An 18,462-nucleotide genomic window follows, 5' to 3' on the forward strand; every position below is an offset into this window, starting at 1 on the left:
CTGCAGACTGATTGTACTCCCACCTGCCCACTATGCTATAGGGTTCAATTTGTTAGTAAATCAAATACCAAAAAATAAATATTAAAACCTGAACTAAATATGAAATTCAAACGTGGGTCAAACTGGGCCCCAGTGCTGAACGGATTGGGCGAATCAGATCGCGTGCAGGTGCCACGCACACAGTCAATGGTTCAGCATCACTGTTCATCATCTTCATTAGAGGTGTCAATTTAAGGGGCCAATTAATTTGGGCCCCAACCCCAATATTAAGAGGGCCTAAAAAAGTTTAACAATAGTAAGCCCTCAAATACATAGGGCCTAAAGATAGAAGGCCCTAAAATTCAAAAGGGGGCCATAAGGCCCAAATAAAATTAAAAAAACATAATTTTGAAAAATAAAATTAAAAAAAATTACATTGTGTGTCCATCTAAAATTGAAAAACTTAAAAACACATACAACTCTAACAGAAATCAACAACCACAAAAAGTTATTCCATCCAAGGCAAAGTTTACATGTTGCACATCTCTCTTTTCTAGATCACGTTTTTTTTCACTTTTTCTTTTATTTAAACTAAACAAACCCCTCTCTCCCCATTTATCTTTTTATTCTCAGTACTTTTATTCAAAACAAAATTAGTACTAAATTGCAGTAGTGTTGACAGTGCAGTTAGCAACACTATCACATTTTCAGATTAACTTATATTAACTTATCTACTACTTCAAACACTTGTTGAAAGAGCCAAAGAAAACACACATCTCCATAGTCTGTTTTCAAAAGCTATCAATCATAGAGAGCTTATTATTGAAATAAAGTTGAAAACAGCATATAAACATATGATCCAAACATACACTTATTGAAATAGCTTAAACAATAAGCACTTTATTAAGCTATAACAGATAACAATGAATCAAGAGAACCGGATCTTATAGTTATTTTATCGATTCAGGCTATATATAATTTATGTGAATAATGAATTTATCGACATAGAAATATAATCTTGGTGCAAATAGAATCTTGTGTAAGTTTTTGGAATAAAATAGGGCCCTTTTAATGGGGCCAGAAAATATTGTATTATGGAAAGGGCCTAACATTTTAGGGCCTAAAATAAATCTCCAATAATTGGGGCTTAATATATTAGGGCTTTGATGGGGCTAAATAAGTGGGGCTTTCAAATATAGGGCTTATTTGACAGCTCTAATCTTCATCCACAGCACCTGCGGAATTTCCTGCGGAAATTCCCATGAATTTTCCTGCGGATTTTTCCGCAGGTTCGTCGTCTTCTTCACCTGCGACTTGTACCTTCAAATAAATGCGTATACATGGATCAAAGACGCCCAGATCCACTAAAACAAATCTCCTGAATCCAAAAACGGCCTCGGTTTAATCTGAAAGCAATCGTATTATGGCCTACGATCGTAAGCTTAGATTTGCCCTAACAATGGCGTAATCCACCCCTGGCCCATAAGCTCCATGCCAACAGTCCAGTCCTCTTGCAAATGTCATTAGGATCTCATACATGTGGTTAGTTTGAAACGAAACATATTAAATCATGGGATAAATTAGGGTTGGAACTTTGGGAAAGAAATCATTTGGTTCATGATTGAAATTAAAATATTAGAAAATTTTGGTTTTATTTTGTATGAAATCTTCCTATAATTAGCCAATCTTCTTTCCAATCTTTCTTGAACGAATTTTGCATCAAATATTACATATTTTGATGATTGATTATGGTTAAAACCAAAAACAAATCAAATCCTTTATTATTTTTCTCAATTATTTGGTTTATATTATATTTTTAATGAATTAAATTCAATAAAAAATAAAATATTAATCAATAATTAGTGGCTTTGGATAAGGGCCCCATTGGCAACTTGTGGAACAAGATTGGATCAAAAAATATTGGGCTCCTTTGCAACAAAAATCATTTTGAACCCTTTTTCTTCACATTTTCCTTCTCAAATTTGTCCAACTTTGACAAGGCATAATTCCCTCAATTTTAAGATATGGAGGAGTTCTAGGACTTTTTGGAAACCTCAAGATGTCCTCTACAATCCACTTTGGAAGATTTTTTCCATTTGAATATTTTATCTTGATGATATGGGCTTTGACAAAAAACTGCTTTTGGTTGACTTTCAAAAAGGACCTATAATATTTTGATCCATATCTCTCAAATGAAGTATTTTTAGACTTGGCATGTGAGAGAAAAAGTTGTAGAGAATTCAATTTCCTTCAAATTGAGCTTTGGATGGAAAATTTATGATGTTCCATGTAGGAGTTATGTCTGGTCAAAGTTCAGTTGACTTTCTCCTATGAAACCCTAATTTAGAAACCTTTTGATTTGTTGATTTTTGATCTTTCCTTGATGAACCATGATCAATTCTTGATCAAATGGTGAATGATACTTCAGTATGAGGATCTTGACAAACAAATCAGGAGTTTTGACTTTACTTTGACCCCAATTGACTTTCAGGTCAACCCAGTCGACTGTTGACTTTCTGAACATTTGAGTGACCAATCTTTTAAGCTGAGACTTGATACTTGTCATAGAGGTAATGTGAGGTACTTTGAGCCATATGGGATGCCTTGGAGCCATTGATTCATTGATTTTCCTTCAGAACAATAAAACCCTAGTTTCTGAGCCTTGTTTTAGGAGAGTGTGTCTTGGAGCTTTGTGTGTTGTTTTGACTTTTGAATAGGAGAAATAGTATGGGCAAATTTCGGGGTATGACACTTGAATTGGACTATTAGTTGAGTTTTAATTGTGAATCACTCATAAGCGTTTAAGAAACAATGGATTTTATTTATTAGAGGGTTTCTCCTCTTTGTCTGTCATTGTTGTTTATCACTATCGTGTGATTGAAGGGAAGTGAAAGGGGTCTCATATATAGGAGAGTCTTAGATAGAAATTGCACGGGTAATGATTAGGTGCAGAGTTTGTGAAGCTAGAGGTTGTTTAGAATTTAAAACTAATACTATTATAGTGGATTTCCTTCCTGACTTGGATAACCCCAGATGTAGGCGACGTTGCATCAAATTGGGTTAACAATTGACCTGTGTCATTTACTTCCCGCAGCTTACTTTAAATTTTTAATTGTTACTTGTGTTGTTACGATATCATGACATTGCATTCGACTTTCTAAAAGTCCTGATATCGTATATGACATCTATTTTCTAAGTGCCAGAATTTCAAATTTTTATATAAATAACAATATGTTCTCTGCCAAAATGGTGTGAATTACCCCTTAAAAAGCAGGGTTAAAGAAATAAAGCACATTAAGTTACGAGACTCAAGATACACTATTTTTAGTTCTACTTTAAAACATTTTATGTCAGTATGTGGTAATTGATTACCAACATGTGGTAATCGATTGCCAGCCCCAAAAACAGGCTCGAAACCCTATTTTATGCAGGTAATCGATTATCAATATATAATAATCGATTACTATAATACCCAGATCAAAAAATACTCAATTTTCTACATCTAACTCATTTTCAAAATCCCGATTTCAATACCATTACGAAATCACAGTCTATAACATATTCTATCATCAATTTTTCATCAATTTAACAAGAATAATATATCATGACACATCTTCATTAAATCAACACATGATATTGGCATTTAAACACAAGGTTCATGGAAAACACATCAAATTCCGCACTTAAACCAAACCATTGATGATAAAAGAGAGATTCATAACTTAGGGTCTATGAACCATCATCTTGTAGGAAAAATTCACAAGGAAACTCATATAATTCGGGGTTCAAGGAAAACTCCACTACCCTAAACGCTAAAATACCAAAGTTATAAAAAATCTCCCCATTACCCTGTTAATGAAGAATTTATTCGCGAAGCTTATAACAATAGTGGAATCTTTCCCTTGCACAATCTCTAATGTGATTTACTTAGATGAATTAAGATCTTTATTTCAGATTTTGGGATAAATGTTGATTTATGTTTTACAACAAATTTAAAATTATATCCACTAAAATTACATTTAAATATTATTTAAATACATTAAATAAAAAATTAAAATTGTATTTTAACAATATCCAAAAAACACACACACATATATATATATATATATATATATATATATATATATATATATATATATATATATATATATATATATATATATATATATATATATATATATATATTATTTCTAATTTAAAAAATATTTATCATCAACAAATTCAATTTTATTCTTGACTGTATGGTTGAGCCTTACAAACCAATTTTTCTATAAGTCAAATGAATTGAACATCAATCAGGGGCAGATTCACATATATTACTTTGGGGGCTCAAGCCCCCACCAAAATATAAGAATTTTATTTGATAACAATACTATTAAGTTTTCTAAGCCCCATATAATTAATCATACATACTAATATATAGTTATTTACTCATTATAAGTTTACAATTTTACCATCCCAATGTTTTTATGGTCAAATTAATATAAATTTTTAAAAAATATTAAGCATTAATGTCTTTATTACTTTTAATAAAATAAAAAAACAAAAAAAATTATATTTTATTAAAATTTTAAAATAAAGATAAATTCACCTTTAAGAATTCATATTTGACTACTATTTATTTTTAATGACTTTTTAGACATTCATATTCTCCAATCAAAATCTTTATACCTTATCTTAATTTTTTTAATCTTTTAAAATCATAAATATCCTCTAAAAACTAGTTCTTCTGTTTTTTTTTTCTTCAGATTTCTTTTGCTACTTACTTTTCAATTTTAAAATTTAGATTTTTTTCTTTAATATTGATTAGTTTTGTTTACAATCTATTAAAGTTTTGTTTACGGTCTATTAATGGTAATTTGATGGCAACTGCATTAGTGAAAGAATTTTTTTTCTTTTAATAATAAAATATGCAATTATATGGAAGACGAATAATTAAATTATTGTTTAGTTTCATATAGGTTGACAATAATATATTTAATAGTCTTAATGAAAAAATTATTGAATATGTAGAAATAAAAAAATTCAAATGAAACAGTTATAACTTTAAAAAAAGAAATATCCAATGTTACAATATTTTAAAATACGGACACTTTTTCGATGCCTTAAAAAAAATACGGACACTTTGAGAATGAGTGTTATGCCAATAAAAAAAAAATACGGACACTTTGAGAATGAGTGTTATGCCAACAAGAAGGAGTCACATGAAGATGAAGCCAATCATGCTTATGGTGACAACCAAATAAGAAGTGGAGTTAATATTTCTTATACAATTGATGTCACTTGTGGATCCAGACATTTTCTTTGCTGGGGGCTAAAAAATACTAGTTCATATATTTAAAAAAGATTGCAAATTTTTCTACATAAACTTATGGAGAAAAATTTGCAATCTTTTTTAAATATATGAACTAGTATTTTTTAGCCCCCAACAAAGAAAATGTCTGGATCCACAAGTGACATCAATTGTATAAGAAATATTAACTCCACTTCTTATTTGGTTGTCACCATAAGCATGATTGGCTTCATCTTCATGTGACTCCTTCTTGTTGGCATAACACTCATTCTCAAAGTGTCCGTATTTTTTTTTTATTGGCATAACACTCATTCTCAAAGTGTCCGTATTTTTTTTTTAAGGCATCGAAAAAGTGTCCGTATTTTAAAATATTGTAACATTGGATATTTCTTTTTTTAAAGTTTTTACCGCTTCATCTTCACCTATTTTTGTTGCTCCATCCGTCTCAATAAAAAATATCTCAGCGTATTTTTCTCTCTCTTAAAATAATTGTTCATTTATAATATAAATGCAACATTTATTATTAATTTTCCATTCCTATACTTTTATTTATTACCTTTCACTTTATTCAACTACTTTATTAGTTACAATTAATAAGAGTATTTTAGTAAAAAATATTAGTTTTATCATTAAAATCAAGACATTAAATTATTTTCTTAAAAATCGTACATTATTTAAATATGATACTTTCTCTGTCTCAAATATAAGCAATAGTTTTTTTGTATGGTCTTAAATATAAGAAAAAACTATAATTATTATATATAATGTTACTATTCTAAATATACCCTTATAATAATTTTTTACATTTTTGGAACGATTTCTAAAGTAAAAAATAATTCTAAAATTAGAAAGATTATGAGAATTAAATGAATTTTGATCCTCTGCAATGATTTCTCTCATGCTTCCATTCAACTATCATTTTAGCCACTCATCTATCATTTTTTTTCACTTTAAAAAATAATATCTTTTCATCTCTATAATTTTATCAATTAAGCATGAGAGAGATGGTACGAGGGAAAGGCATGAGAGAATCTATTTCTGAATTAAATGCATTGAAATTTTTTTTAAAGAGTGAATTTTTTAATTTTAAATTTGCTTATATTTGAGATTTGGGGAGCACTTTTTATGAAACGGAAGAATTATATTATTTTCACTTGAGCTACCGTGATTGTTGTTGGTGTTTCCATTTCTTTGGTTTGAACTTTGAAGAATTGTTGTCGGGCTGGGAGTCTCTTCCATTTAAATTGCTTTAAGTGAACTTTCTAATTCTTCTTTGAACATGCTTACAAGATCATTTGATTCTTCAATGGTTGCTACTACATGACCAAATTTTGATGAGAGAGACCTCAAGGTATTTCCAACCGCAAATTGATTAAACACAGTTTCTCTTCAACCTTTCATTTGATTTATCAATTTCACAACTCTTATAAAAAAATCATCAATGTATTCATTCTCTTCCATTTGAAGCAATTCATATTCTTTCTTGTGAATTTGTAACTTCATATTCTTCATTTTGTTTTCCTTGCATATGCTTTGAAGATTATGCGTCTTTAACCTTTTCTTAGAGTTGTTTGCATCAACACATTGATAAACTATGAATAAAGTTTTGAAGTCTTTCTTGTTTGCCTCCTTATACACAACCTTTTGAACATCTACTGAATTCTCACTTATGGAGTCAACCACATTCTTCACTGAATCTCATACATCTTGATATCCAAATATAACCTCATTTACTTGCACTAGTTATCATATTCTTTTCAATTCAATATATGATTGTTTGCTAAAAAAATGCTCACTAGAATGCGGTGTCATTTGTACACTTGATTATAGCTTCGAGCCTTAGCTCTGATGCCACATGTTATCATTTGTACACTTGATTATAGCTTCGAGCCTTAGCTCTGATGCCACATGTTAGAACTAAAAACAAAATAGATTTCTTGATTACACGCATACAAACACACACTTGATCAATATCTTTTGATGAAGGGAAAAAGAGAGATTTAGAGAATAGAATTGAGAGAATTTCACATAAATTACATTGTTATGTATTATTATCAATCATCATCACTTGAAATTTATACAATCTTGCATATCCAATGTCACACACACTTGAATTACATAATAGCAAAAATAGAAAAACAGTTGTAAATAACTGAGTTACAATTAACAACAGAGTTTTATGACCAACACTATCAGTTACTTACACAGGAAGTTTCATGATCAAAACTAATTTGAATTAACCATTTCATAATATAGTCCAATTTTATTCATCTTCATACCTCAAACATTACTTTCTATACGATGAAAGAAACAAAAGTCAACGACAAGGTTTAGCATCGTGTAGTTCTTTGATATTTATTGGAAAGTTTTAGTGCATTGTGTGACAATTTAGAAACCGTATCATGTGCGGCTGAAGTGCTTTCTTTTAAACTCTAAATGAAACAACAAGATCATCAATATGTTGAAGAAACATACGAGATGCTCAAGTCAACCAAAGAAGAATATATATACAATTTCCTTCACATAAGATGAATTAGTACTGTACAAGTGAATGTTTGTGGGATATACATACCTAATATTTTAAACTACTAGGATTCTGCTACCTAGTTCTGAACTGTGTTATTTACAACAATAGTTTTCACACACTTTAAACAACTATGATTCTACACTATCATTCATTTCCCATAATAACCAACTCATATCTATATACTTCATCCTTTCTCTTTTTAACTTTATATCTTGGCAAGTTCTCTCATTCACATTTTAGCATCCAGGTTTATGACACTTAATGATATACTTGAGGCGATACATAAAACTCACTTTCAATAACAGCTGGTCTTAAATCTTCCTCACACATGAAATCCAAAGGAAAGGAAACAAGATGTCCCTTTATAGACTTCAATCTATCTATTGGGTCTATTATTTTTCTTTCTCCATTCTCGTGACAGATTAACTTGTCAGGGGCTATTCCCAAATCAATGGTGGTTTGGCCAAGTTTTTCTTTCCAGTGGACCATGCTTTGCCGAAGTGTGGCTCTGCTTACATTAAAGTATATTAATAATGCATAATAGTTAATAGACTACAAACAAAATGAGACAAAATCACACAGAAGAAAACTGGGGTAAATCCAAACCTTGAGTGTATCTGATCATTGGGAATACAAGAAAAGACTTCATGGTATATTCTTGTATTTTCCTGTAACACGTACAGCAATAATTATACTATAGCAGCAGTGAGTAAAATAAAGTGGTTTCACTAAAGTAAGGTCAACTTGCTAATATGTTTTGTTCATTTAAAAATGATATTTTTCTTAAAAGCACTTTTGACCAAAATTAACTTCTAATCCCCCACCATTTTTTTTATAACGGCGCATCATCACTAGTGATATGGTCGTGAGAAAGAACAACTTTCCAACCTCCACCACTCCATTGAGTTCCTCAAACAATTTGTCTTCAATCTTCGTCTCTCAAAGAAGCTTCGCGATCACATGGTTGTGGAGCAAAAAAGTTCAAATTTCTTAAGGTGCCATGGTTCTACTCCAAGATCGTTAACTTAGTTGTGTCACATATTAATGATGATGCCACCTCATAAAAAATGAAGGGGAGCAAAAAAAAAAAAAATTCCCCAAAGTTGTAAAAAAGGGCCAAAAATCCAGTTTTAGAAATGTGAAAACTAAAAATTATCAAAAGTACATTTAGACTAAAATACTTTTTTTGTTCTGCCTCCTATATTGAAAATATCTTACTAGCCATTATTTTGTTATGAAAATGTTGCGTTTAATTATTAAAGTGTAGGGGTTTAAGGGATGATATGATTTCTTAACAACTTGATCAGCTAGGAGGACGCTGTTAAGAGGAAATACACAAACCAGTAAGACACAGTATACTAGATCATCGTGAAGTCTAACCTTTGCAGTTGCTGACCACAAATCCTTGTAAGTTGAATCTGCCACTGGATCATTGATTTTATTAATCTGTAATGAGATAGATAATATTGTCAGGATTTTAATGGATGAACGGATTTGGATTTTTCATTTACTGATCTCTAAAATATATAGAGAAAAACAAAGGAGATGATTCAATTTCCTGATGACATAATAATTTGTAAGCATGGTTACTCATGGAAATTATGGTTGAGCAGTTGAGCTAACTAATAATTTGAAAATTGAGTGTTTGCTGCAACAATATGGTATATGCATATAAATACTCAAATCTGATCATTTTGACTAACCTCTCCGGTATGAAGGCCAAGATGTTCAGACCATAGGGAACAGCGAAGGCTATGGGAAAATTTACCAGCCTTCCACGGCTTTCCATTCATCAACGATTCAACATATTCTTTGTCCTCTATAACCACTCCAATCTAGTAGATAAAAAGAAAGAATTAAAGTAGCTTTCTTAAATCCAGAAATATATGGCTAATCCTTCATAAAAAATACTAGAAACCTTTTCTATACTTAAATTTTAAGAGTCTCGCATCTTATTAACAAGTTTAGTTGAACATATATTTTAGAAGATGAAAACAAAAATATGTCTTCAAAGTAAATGCGGCCTAAGCTTTTAGAAGTAGCAGTTTATTTGTACCTCAGAATCTCTTGATCCAAGCAAACTCCGGTCATTTATATTAGATGATCCAATCAAAGCTACACGGTCATCAATTATCATCAACTTACTGTGCACATATACCTGTACAAGTATTGGAATATATATCATACGAAGGAAAACATGTGTATTGGTCAAATCATTATAAAAGCTAAACAATGTATATTATTAGGTCTAGAAGAGTAAAACTGCTTTTTCTATAATCATTTCAAGACCTGTTCATAGTCCAGAGTGAAAATATTGAATTAAAATGTATATATAAAAAAAGAAAATATGTTTCTATAGAATGGTAATATAATTACCTGACTTGTAGCCATAGGACCATCTGGATAAAGCCTACCATGAGATCTTAGACCATAAAAGGAAATATAATCATGTGTCTTACGACCAAGTAAAGCTTCAAGATTGTGTAATATGGAATGCCTTTCTCTAGAAATTGTTCTATACTGCCAATGTGTCAAGGCTCTCACAGTTGCAGCACCACTATCATCCAGACCACCCTGTTAGTGAGTGATAATTCATAAATGTAAAAGATTTAAGCCTACAGAAAAGAGGATTGACATTATAAACAAAAAGCGAGTAACATTTACCTGGAAGCCAGGCAAGAGGGGCATCACAATTATGACTCTAAAATCTTCCTGTTCTTTGTGAGCTTGCAAAATACGCCTGTATATTGCTTCCAAAACACGGTTCTGTATTGTGTCATCCATTGCTAGACCTGATATGAAAAATTGGTTCTGAATTGAAAACAAAAGGAAAAGAAGGGAGAAATGAGTTCATTATTAGTGAAAGTATGAAATTCACGGATACTAAACTACTATGCTTTGGGTGCATGTGTAGTTTAAGCAGCCACTCAAAACTTAATTCGATAATTAGACACAACTAATATTGCGATAACATGGGTATCTTTGTATTAAGGCCTCAAAGTGCAACATGAACATTAGAGGGTACAGTGCAAGTGGTAATAACCCATGAAATGTTTTTTAAGAGATGGAGTTCTAACTTCTAAGATCTAACAAAACCATAGTCTGTTATCATGTTATTGTATTTTAAGAATAGTTTGAGTAGAAGGTTATTAACGCTGTTCTAACCTTTAGGTGTCACGTGTAGCTTGTATAAAAGTCGATATATTTCATGCTGTCCTTTAATACTTATAAAATTTGATTATTATTTGTTCTCCCCACATAGTTTTTTTCTCCTTGCCAAACGATCATTATTAAAATGATCCCCAAATTCAAAGCTTAGAGACGATGATTTTATATCACTACTTTGGCTCTTGACTTGTCTGTCAAGTGTGAGCCAACCCAATGAGAGATTGGGACATTGGTACCTGACTGACTAGTATTTACATACATGCCACATATTAACCCTAAAGGCCTTATATTATTGTATGATGCTCATAGAAAATTTGTTTTCAAAATAGCAATTCATTCAATCATATATGACATTAACTTTTTTAAGCACGATAAAAGAAAACAATTCCTCCTATATTCAGTATCAGATGCACAATCAGAAATCAAGTTGAGATCGTATGAAAATATAGGCTTCATGTTGTTACAATGCTAAGCAGGAGATTGTAATCCATATTGAGGCAAAGATCAAAGGAAGTCTACTTCTACACAGTTAATTTACCTCAATGTAGATAAAATGCTTTGCCTTTTCAATAAGAGAACAATATGCAGTGTGAATGCTTTCTTCAGGTTGACTTGTTCCAACAGACCACTGGCTTACACTTCTGATTACCTGTTATATTTCACATCCATCCAAGATGTCAGCAGATAAATTGTTATGTAAAATTAAACTACTAAAAAATTAGAACAATCAGAAACCTAAGCAATATTTTGTGTTAGACTCTTTACATAAACATGGTTAACAGCTTTAGGTCCTTCGGCATGCTTACTGAAGATATCGTGCGACATCTGTGAATATAATCATTTATTTTACAAGTAAAGATAATGATATTTCCAACTTAAATAAAATCAGTAAAATGATTCTTTCTAAAATTGTTCTAGGAACATAATTTTGCAAATTTCATTTTATAAACCCTTACTCTTCTAGTATCTGTTTCTTATTAAATTTATACTTACAAATTCTGATAGAAGTTAATTTCTTTTCTCCTAATTTGATTATGGTAATATGTCATCCACAAAAAGTTTATTCTTCATACCCATATAAATTTTCTCCCCCAAACCTCTAATGAAGAAACAAATATAGATGTTAATCTTGCTAAGATGAGTTACAGAAAAAAATGTGAACTCAGTGTGAACATGTGATCTTTATATCCTTCATACCTTTTACCAATAACAAGAGTTGTGTGTTAAGAAAGATAAATAAATTCATTCAGGAACTGATGCATATTTGAAAGTTTTCACACTAAGCATACAAGAACCGGGAAGCATAACTAACCTGACAGTGACAAGTAGTACGTGGGCCAACTTGTCCATATTCCAAAGTAGCGGCATCATTGGAACCTTCTGGTGTTTCCCACCAATCATCTAGAGCATCAACAGCACATTGAGGCTCAAAGTTAAAAGGAACAACTTCATCTTGAAACCCTTTCTTCTGGTTATCTGACACTAAAGTTTCACCTTCCAGATTTTGGGACAATAATGGAGAACTTTCACTGGAATTTCTATGATCACCATTTGGAGTAACTGCTCCATCTGCTTCTTGAGGTAAAAGTAACGGTATATCTTGCAATGGAGATTGTGAAGACAATGAATCCAGCCTGTCAATGTCATTTTTGTTGTCTTCATCTTTCTTATCATCAATGTCAACCTCTTTGCTTCTTCCCATGTAATGTGGGATGACCATGTGATGGTGAGGCATAAGTAAAGGAATTTCATCTTCATTTGGAGCTTTAGTTCTCTATAAAATGTTTCGCCAAGTAAGAGAGGATGACAGTAAAAAAAAAGCCGCTTAAGATTAAGTACACATCATTTAGCATATACCTTAGCATGATTCCAACGTTGAACAAAGTGCCGAGCAATGTCACGGCAGGGAGGTCCCCAGAGAGCACAATGGACATCATGCCATGGCATACGTGGATATCTTTGGCGATCAAATTCATCTGTCATGGTGTCTTCCCATGAGTTTGGTTCAGATTCTCTATACATGAATAAATATTCCAGAAATCATCTCTCTAAAAACATGATGGAAAAAAGGTACCAAGCCACCAAACCAAATCAGGGTTTTCATCACTCATAAGCAACAATGATGACTTTTCATTCCTATACCTATGGATTTCATCACTTATCAACCAAATATATGATTAAAGTCTACTTCTCACTCTTATGGATGTAATACATTTTACTATGACACACATCTAAATCCTTAGAAGGTACCACACATCATTAACTGTTAAGGAGCCTGAACATTTTCTTTTGAGACAAATACTTGTATGGAGAGGACTATATTGAAAAAATTATTAATTTTTAATTATAAAAATAGGAAAAAAAGAATTACCTTGGATTGTAATAGTCCTTTCCGGGCCATATTACAGAGGGGCTATCACCCACTTTGTGTTCAGGTGTGTCAAATCGTCCAAAGCTTAAATCTAATCCTCCAAGAAAGCAAACCTTGTAATCAATAATTACAAGCTTTTCATGGTGCGACCTGTAAGAAACCAAGCCAACACTGTCATACACTCATGCACAAGATACACCTGAATTTATACCATGTTAATTATCACACTTCATTTATTTATCAGCTAATAGTACATACCATAAATACACACGAGAAGCAAAATGGTCGGGAGAGCGTAATACCCTCACATTTTCATGAATTTTTAGCAGTCTTCTCATACTGTACAAGCTGTTGATTTTCAAAGCTATAGAAACCTCCTTGTAGAGAAGCACGTAAATCTGTACAACCATTTAATGGCATAAGCTGATAAGCATGATTCTCTTTTATGTAATTCATTCTTATAAAGCATATAAGCAGCTGAATATGGACAAAACAAATGAAACTGACTCTATCAATGAGAATAATGTGTACCTGAACCCCTTGTTTAGCCTTTTCTTCCAATAAAGAGTCTAACCTACAGGTAGGAAAACTATCAAAAGGCCGCCTTAGGTAGAGCTCTGGGCACAGCCACCAACCTGTTATGAAGATCTGCAGCCAGTTTCCATATTTCTTATCATTGAGAATTGAAGTGTAACACCAAAGCAATTTAAATATACTATTGTTAAACAATGGAAAACATGTACCTCTGATTTTGCATCTTGAATTGAAGAAGCAATTGCTTCAAATGCTGCTTCTCCATCTACAAACCATTGGGCTTGGCTCCCATCTACAGTCAAACCTCTTGTGGGAGCAAATGAACCAAAGCGATGAGGATAACACCAACCCTCCATAGGTCTTAGACCAGCTTCATTAATTGCAGTAACCCAAGTTTGAACTTTAGCACTGCTGATAGTTCTCAAGCATATACTTCTGTTTCCACCAGTAACCTATTAGTAATTTCAAGTTAAAGTTTGATGACCATGCTTTGTTATGGTTAATGAGAAATTGAAAAAGATAGTTGGGAACATTATATATCTCGAGATGACAATAATTCTTTGATCCTCTTTAAATTAAGCTCTAGTATCATCATATTAGTTGGAGTAGTACAATAACTGAAGTTTTGAATTTATTTGGAGTGTAAGTTATGTTGAACCTAAAATATTCAATTTAGATTCTAACCAACAAACAATCAAATATTCAGAACCCCGGTGATAAATATACAAGATAACAAGAAAACAAAAAACGGTTATACATCATACTTTTGTAATGATAGGTCAATCTAGTTGCTTGACTGAGTGAGACAACAAAGTATACACAGTTCATCAGAGACTTAACTATTTTTAATCTTCAAGTTTTAAAAGTTCCATAAGAGACAAAACTGGATTACCTTAAATGTGTAACGCAAAGGATTGTGTTCCTTTATAGGTTCAGCTAAATATATTTTGGTCTCTCCTTTTCCGGGTGAAGATGGAAGGACATCAAACATAATTATATCCAGTGGCTTGTTGTTGAAGGGATCATCCAGCAAGGCCAAAAACCCAGGTTTCAAAACAGCCCATACCTGTGAGCAGAAAATGTAATCTAGATTAAAAAAAACTAGGTTCAAATGAGGAAAAAAAAAAGTTGCAAGAGAACATAACTATAAAGTGGAATTTCTCCAGAGGAATTGTATCAAATCTTATAAACTTTCTGGTAGAGATATAATATTAAATCTTTTACATCATTATGTCTCTTCATCTAATAGCTTAAGCTCTGAGGATTATTGGTTGATGACAAGTACTATCAATTAATGTTAACTAAAGTAATCCACTAAACAAAACAAAAAAAGATAGGTCTCGCTTGCCTAATATTCTGTATATATTGACAATAATTCTAATTGGTTAGAGGTAATAACATTTATAGTGAATGGAATCTAGGAGATTACTATAAAATGTGTAACCACAATATGATCACTAATACTCAATATTTATGTTGATCACATCCCAAACTTTTCTTCATGTTACACATACAGCTTATGTTTCTGGTATCAAAAGTGATGTGTTTACTTTTTCTGTGTTTCCTATGCCGCAGATCGCAAATGCATATCATTGCCATAATGTCATGTTTTTACCAAGAAAAACCTAGAGATAAATCATGTAATGGCAATTAATTATATTTTTGAAACTAAATTCAAGCATCATTGCATGCCTGGCATTGGAGCATTCGACCTTGAAACTTAGTTAGATGGAAGATGTGACTGCAAATGTTCATAATAAAGGTACGAATTAACTGTAATGTCACAGGAAAATGTTGATTTATATTCCACTAAGACTAGAGAACATAAGATAATTAAATAAGTACTTAAAAGACTAAGTCAGCAAAATTTTATATCCAAAGATCACGGGAAAGTATTGGACATGTTAAAATTTTGAAGTTAATGTTAAAAAATAAAAAGAAAGCCTTAAACCAAAGGTCCGGCTGGTTAGATTAATTCAGTTCAGAGCTACACCTGCATTTAACTTTGAAATAATATGCAGCCAAACAAACTAAGCTATCGATTATCACCCAAAAAAGCAGAAAGAATAAAAATAAAAAACAGAAAAAGAACTCCAGATCTAAACCTTCTTCCAATTGTTATCACAAAAGTGAAACCAGTGACATGGAAAGCAAGTTACATCTGAATCCTGAGAAGTATTTAACAAATGCTTCACCGTTACATATCCCTCTCTCAGTTTTGGACCATACTCTTGTAAAAAAGATAGCTTGGAGACCTCCAAAAACTTGCAGACCTATAATCCAAAGCCATATTTTAGCTTCATAAAAGACACATTACATACACAGTAATTAAGAATCATATAACAAACACAGGTATCTAAAAAAATCATACAATCATCAACTGCAAAGCTTCATTTGTTACCTCTCGAGAATTCACAATCTCTAGGTTTCCTAAAAAGAGATCCAAATAATTCTGCATTGTAACTTTGGCTCTGTCTGCAACCGATTGTTGGCCCCCTAGTGACGGACGGATTATTGATAGGGCAGCAACTGATGGGACATATCTGTACAAAAAAACCATATTTATAAGTACATTTCTTTAAGCCCTCTTTGAGGATAAAACCTAAAGAACTAAAGCTACTAAATTTAAGGGTTTTACTTTGTACTAGTACTAAAAATAAATTACATAAACTATGTATTTAAATAATGTTTGGAAAGGCTAGTAATATTTAATGCAGTCTAAAAAGTTAACCCCTTTTGCCCCTGCTTCACCTTCTTAAGAATCAACTGTCTCATGCTTTGCCTAAATTCTTCAATGAAAGATTTGATCCAACAACTGAGAATAAGTTATTCTAATGCTAGTCATTACATTCCTGTCCTAGTACCTGTTTTTAACACTGTCTTCATGATGTATTGGTACAGCTCCATCATCAGGTTCATCATCATCATGCACCATTACTGTTTGATCTACTATTCCTAAGCTATGAAGCCACTCTTTTACCTTTAGCAGAAAATTATTAATAAAATATCAGACAGAATCATATCAATCATAATGAAGGAAAGTCAAGCTACTAAAAATATGTATCATCGTATAACAAAACAAAGTAAGACAATAGTGATCTAGTTATGGAACTATATATAATATAGATATGTGAATTGTGTCATGCCAAGTAGCCCTGACACTTTTGACCGAACGTCTGGTGTCTGACACCAACATACGTGATTACATTCCGCGACACTTCTGATCGAATGTGTATCTAGTGTACGACACCAACATATGCGATTACAATCGGTTAATCTATTTTTTCAAACTATTATCGGCGTCGGCGTGTTAGTATATTGATACTTCATAGGTCGGACCCCAATGAATAAAAAGAAACATTACTGCAAAATGAAAATTGCAAACCTGTTCTTGCTTGTCATGAAATTCTTCAATTATGGCCCGCTTCCGCAATGCAAACTGTAAATAGAGAACTTGTGATGCTTTCTTCCTTAAATGCCACTTGAACTGTGAAAAACAAATCAAAGTTATTGCCATAACATTGGTCAGACAGGAACTGCATGCACACCTTCTAGTAACATAATTCAAACAACAAAAGGATTGTAATGAAATAAATTAAAGTGTTATTTAATATTCATAAATGAACGATGGTAAAATGCCCCCTCAATGATTGTGTAAAAACACACCAATTAATATCATAAAATTAAATTAAAAAAATAAAACACCTATAATATTCATAATTTGCAATTATAGTTTTTTTTTTTCCATTTCTAGGAAATATAACTGGATTGGCATAACGTGGCAAAGGAAACAGTTATTCCCTGAAAATTCGGTTTTGAACAACACTCAGCAAAACCAAACGATAGTAATTGATTCAATTTTCCCGCTAAAATTTACCAAATAATTTCCATCAACAATCAAAGAAAACAAAATGAACAGAAAATTGTAAACAAATTAGCATGCCTGTTTATACTGCAATTCAATCGTATACGAAAGAAGAATCGGACTTATTTCACCGGTCTCCGGTCGCGAAACGGACACGATACTGGCTTTCGGCAATTCCTCGAAAATCCTCGGAGGTTCGCCGCATTGCTGGAACGATGAACCTCTATCGGACGGATGAATCAACGGCTCAGAAGACATCGATCGGAATCAACGATCAATTTCGATTTCAGAGAGAGGGAATTCTGCAGTGGAGTTGTTTGCGCCAGAACTACCCAAGTAAACAGCACGTTACTTTATTATTTAAGAAACGAATAAGAAACGAATATGAAAATAGCATGAGAAGAGAAGCATCGTGGTTTTTATTTTAAAATACTTGCCATTGTTGCCAAGTAGGGATTACGTAATAAACATTTTAAATGATTGGAATAAGAATATTTTAGGTACTGTGGAAAATATTTGTGTACTAAATGATTGAATACAAGTGAAGTTGCAAAAGCCAAAAAGAAGGAAAAGGACTATATGAATTACTAGTAATAATTGAAAAAAAATGATACTTGCAGGTGTTGGTTTTGTTGCGCCAATAATAATAAGCCTCGTTACAGAGACATGAGATACAGAGTTACGAATTCAAATATGTGACATTCATTTGTTCATCTTTAAAGGTT

At 32.0% G+C, this 18,462-nt stretch overlaps 1 protein-coding gene across 1 annotated transcript; it reads right to left on the minus strand.

The window, feature by feature from the left end:
- Positions 1-7,748: 7,748 nt before the first annotated feature.
- LOC131644061 (phospholipase D zeta 1-like) lies at positions 7,749-18,266 on the minus strand. The gene is made up of 20 exons (XM_058914455.1): positions 17,816-18,266; positions 17,258-17,359; positions 16,737-16,852; positions 16,274-16,415; positions 15,978-16,145; positions 14,765-14,938; positions 14,082-14,324; positions 13,870-13,986; positions 13,597-13,736; positions 13,339-13,488; positions 12,825-12,981; positions 12,280-12,741; positions 11,506-11,616; positions 10,464-10,610; positions 10,176-10,373; positions 9,856-9,957; positions 9,503-9,634; positions 9,180-9,245; positions 8,406-8,467; positions 7,749-8,307 (listed from the first exon to the last, which is right to left on the minus strand). Exons 1-20 carry the CDS (start codon positions 17,993-17,995, stop codon positions 8,058-8,060), a joined length of 3,219 nt encoding a protein of 1,072 aa, XP_058770438.1. The 5' UTR covers positions 17,996-18,266; the 3' UTR covers positions 7,749-8,057.
- Positions 18,267-18,462: the final 196 nt, after the last annotated feature.

Source organism: Vicia villosa, linkage group LG1 (assembly GCF_029867415.1).
Source record: "Vicia villosa cultivar HV-30 ecotype Madison, WI linkage group LG1, Vvil1.0, whole genome shotgun sequence".
NCBI classification, from domain to species: domain Eukaryota; kingdom Viridiplantae; phylum Streptophyta; class Magnoliopsida; order Fabales; family Fabaceae; genus Vicia; species Vicia villosa.